The following is a 1,223-nucleotide window of genomic DNA, read 5'->3' on the forward strand; positions in this document are numbered from 1 at the left end:
GCTCTGACAATTGGGGTGAGTTTACTCGTGAATTGGGCCCTTGGTTCTGTAGTTGGTGGCTACAGGGCTAATCCCTCCCTTTCAGCGGCCACTGTCAGGGCTGGTCAGGACTGGTGGTGACTTCGTGGGACAGGAACCATTCAGGCTTTTGCAATAAGCTTCTCAAACACTTGGCTTTATTTTCCCACAGAATTTCTCACATGAGAGCCCTCAATAAAATTTACCTCTGAAGGATGAAAACTGGATTTAGATTCTAAAATTCACACAAATATTNAGCAGTTGGGCAGCCCAGTGATCTGTTTAGCAGTGACCTGTTTAGCAAGGGCATTTACCACACGTGTGTGCCCAGCCACCAGCATGGCCAGGCATCTGTAACCTGCATAGCGTGGGTGGCAGGTGTAACCCCCCCCAACAGGTCTTTCATTTTTCAAAGTTAACAAAGATGGCACTAGAATTTATGACCTTAGGAAGGAGTGGCAAGTCAGTTATCCTGGTAATAACTGAGTCATTACTGTATGTGTGTGTGTGTGTGTTCACAAAAGATAACGTAAAGAGGTTGGGCAGTAGTTTCTAAACAATCCTGTTTGTCAGAAGGTCATTATACCACCTTTGGGTTTGGGAGCTCGTAATCCTGATGGTAGTTCACCAGTCAGTATTTAATACGGTCATCACCATTTTCCTTGGAATTGTTGTTTTCTTGAATTTTGGGTAGTTTGGTGCCTTCATGTTACTACATTAGTCTCTTTTTGAACACTAGAGTTTCACAGGTGATTTACTCAAAGTGCTTTTTATTTAGGACTTGCCCAACACAATTCACATCGGTGGGAGGATCGCACCGAAGATGGTTTGGGATTATGTTGGTGAACTCAAGTCTTCTGTGTCTAAGGTACCCGCTTACAGTATAGTCTCTGTGACAACGGAACATAGAGCTTATTTGAACATGTTTTTTAACCTTTCATTTTGATGGTTAACACTTGAAATGCCAGCCTGCAACTTACTAGATACTTTCAGGTGAATGTTAAAATAAGTTTATGTAGTTACATTCCTGTGTGGCGGTGTGTTTGACAAATACAGTGATAGAAATTTCTTTTTTTGTTTATTGTAATCATGTATATATGATTACATTTTAGTAAAAAAATGTAAAAACTTTATTTCCTCATTTTTATTTTTATTTTTTTATGATTGAAGGAGTAGAATGGGAATTTGGAGGTGATCTGGCAAAG

The 1,223-nt window shown here is 40.3% G+C and overlaps 1 protein-coding gene across 1 annotated transcript in view; it reads left to right on the forward strand.

Moving 5' to 3' along the window:
* The first annotated feature begins 630 nt into the window (after positions 1-630).
* The window catches only part of LOC103605185 (death-inducer obliterator 1-like), a 7,753-nt gene continuing 7,160 nt past the window's right edge, over positions 631-1,223 (forward strand). The window contains exon 1 of the mRNA XM_008589770.1: positions 631-886. Coding sequence (XP_008587992.1) covers positions 842-886 — 45 coding nt within the window. The 5' untranslated portion in view covers positions 631-841. The remainder of the gene's footprint in view (positions 887-1,223) is intronic.

Source organism: Galeopterus variegatus, unplaced genomic scaffold, assembly GCF_000696425.1.
Source record: "Galeopterus variegatus unplaced genomic scaffold, G_variegatus-3.0.2 Scaffold5645, whole genome shotgun sequence".
In the NCBI taxonomy this organism is placed as follows: domain Eukaryota; kingdom Metazoa; phylum Chordata; class Mammalia; order Dermoptera; family Cynocephalidae; genus Galeopterus; species Galeopterus variegatus.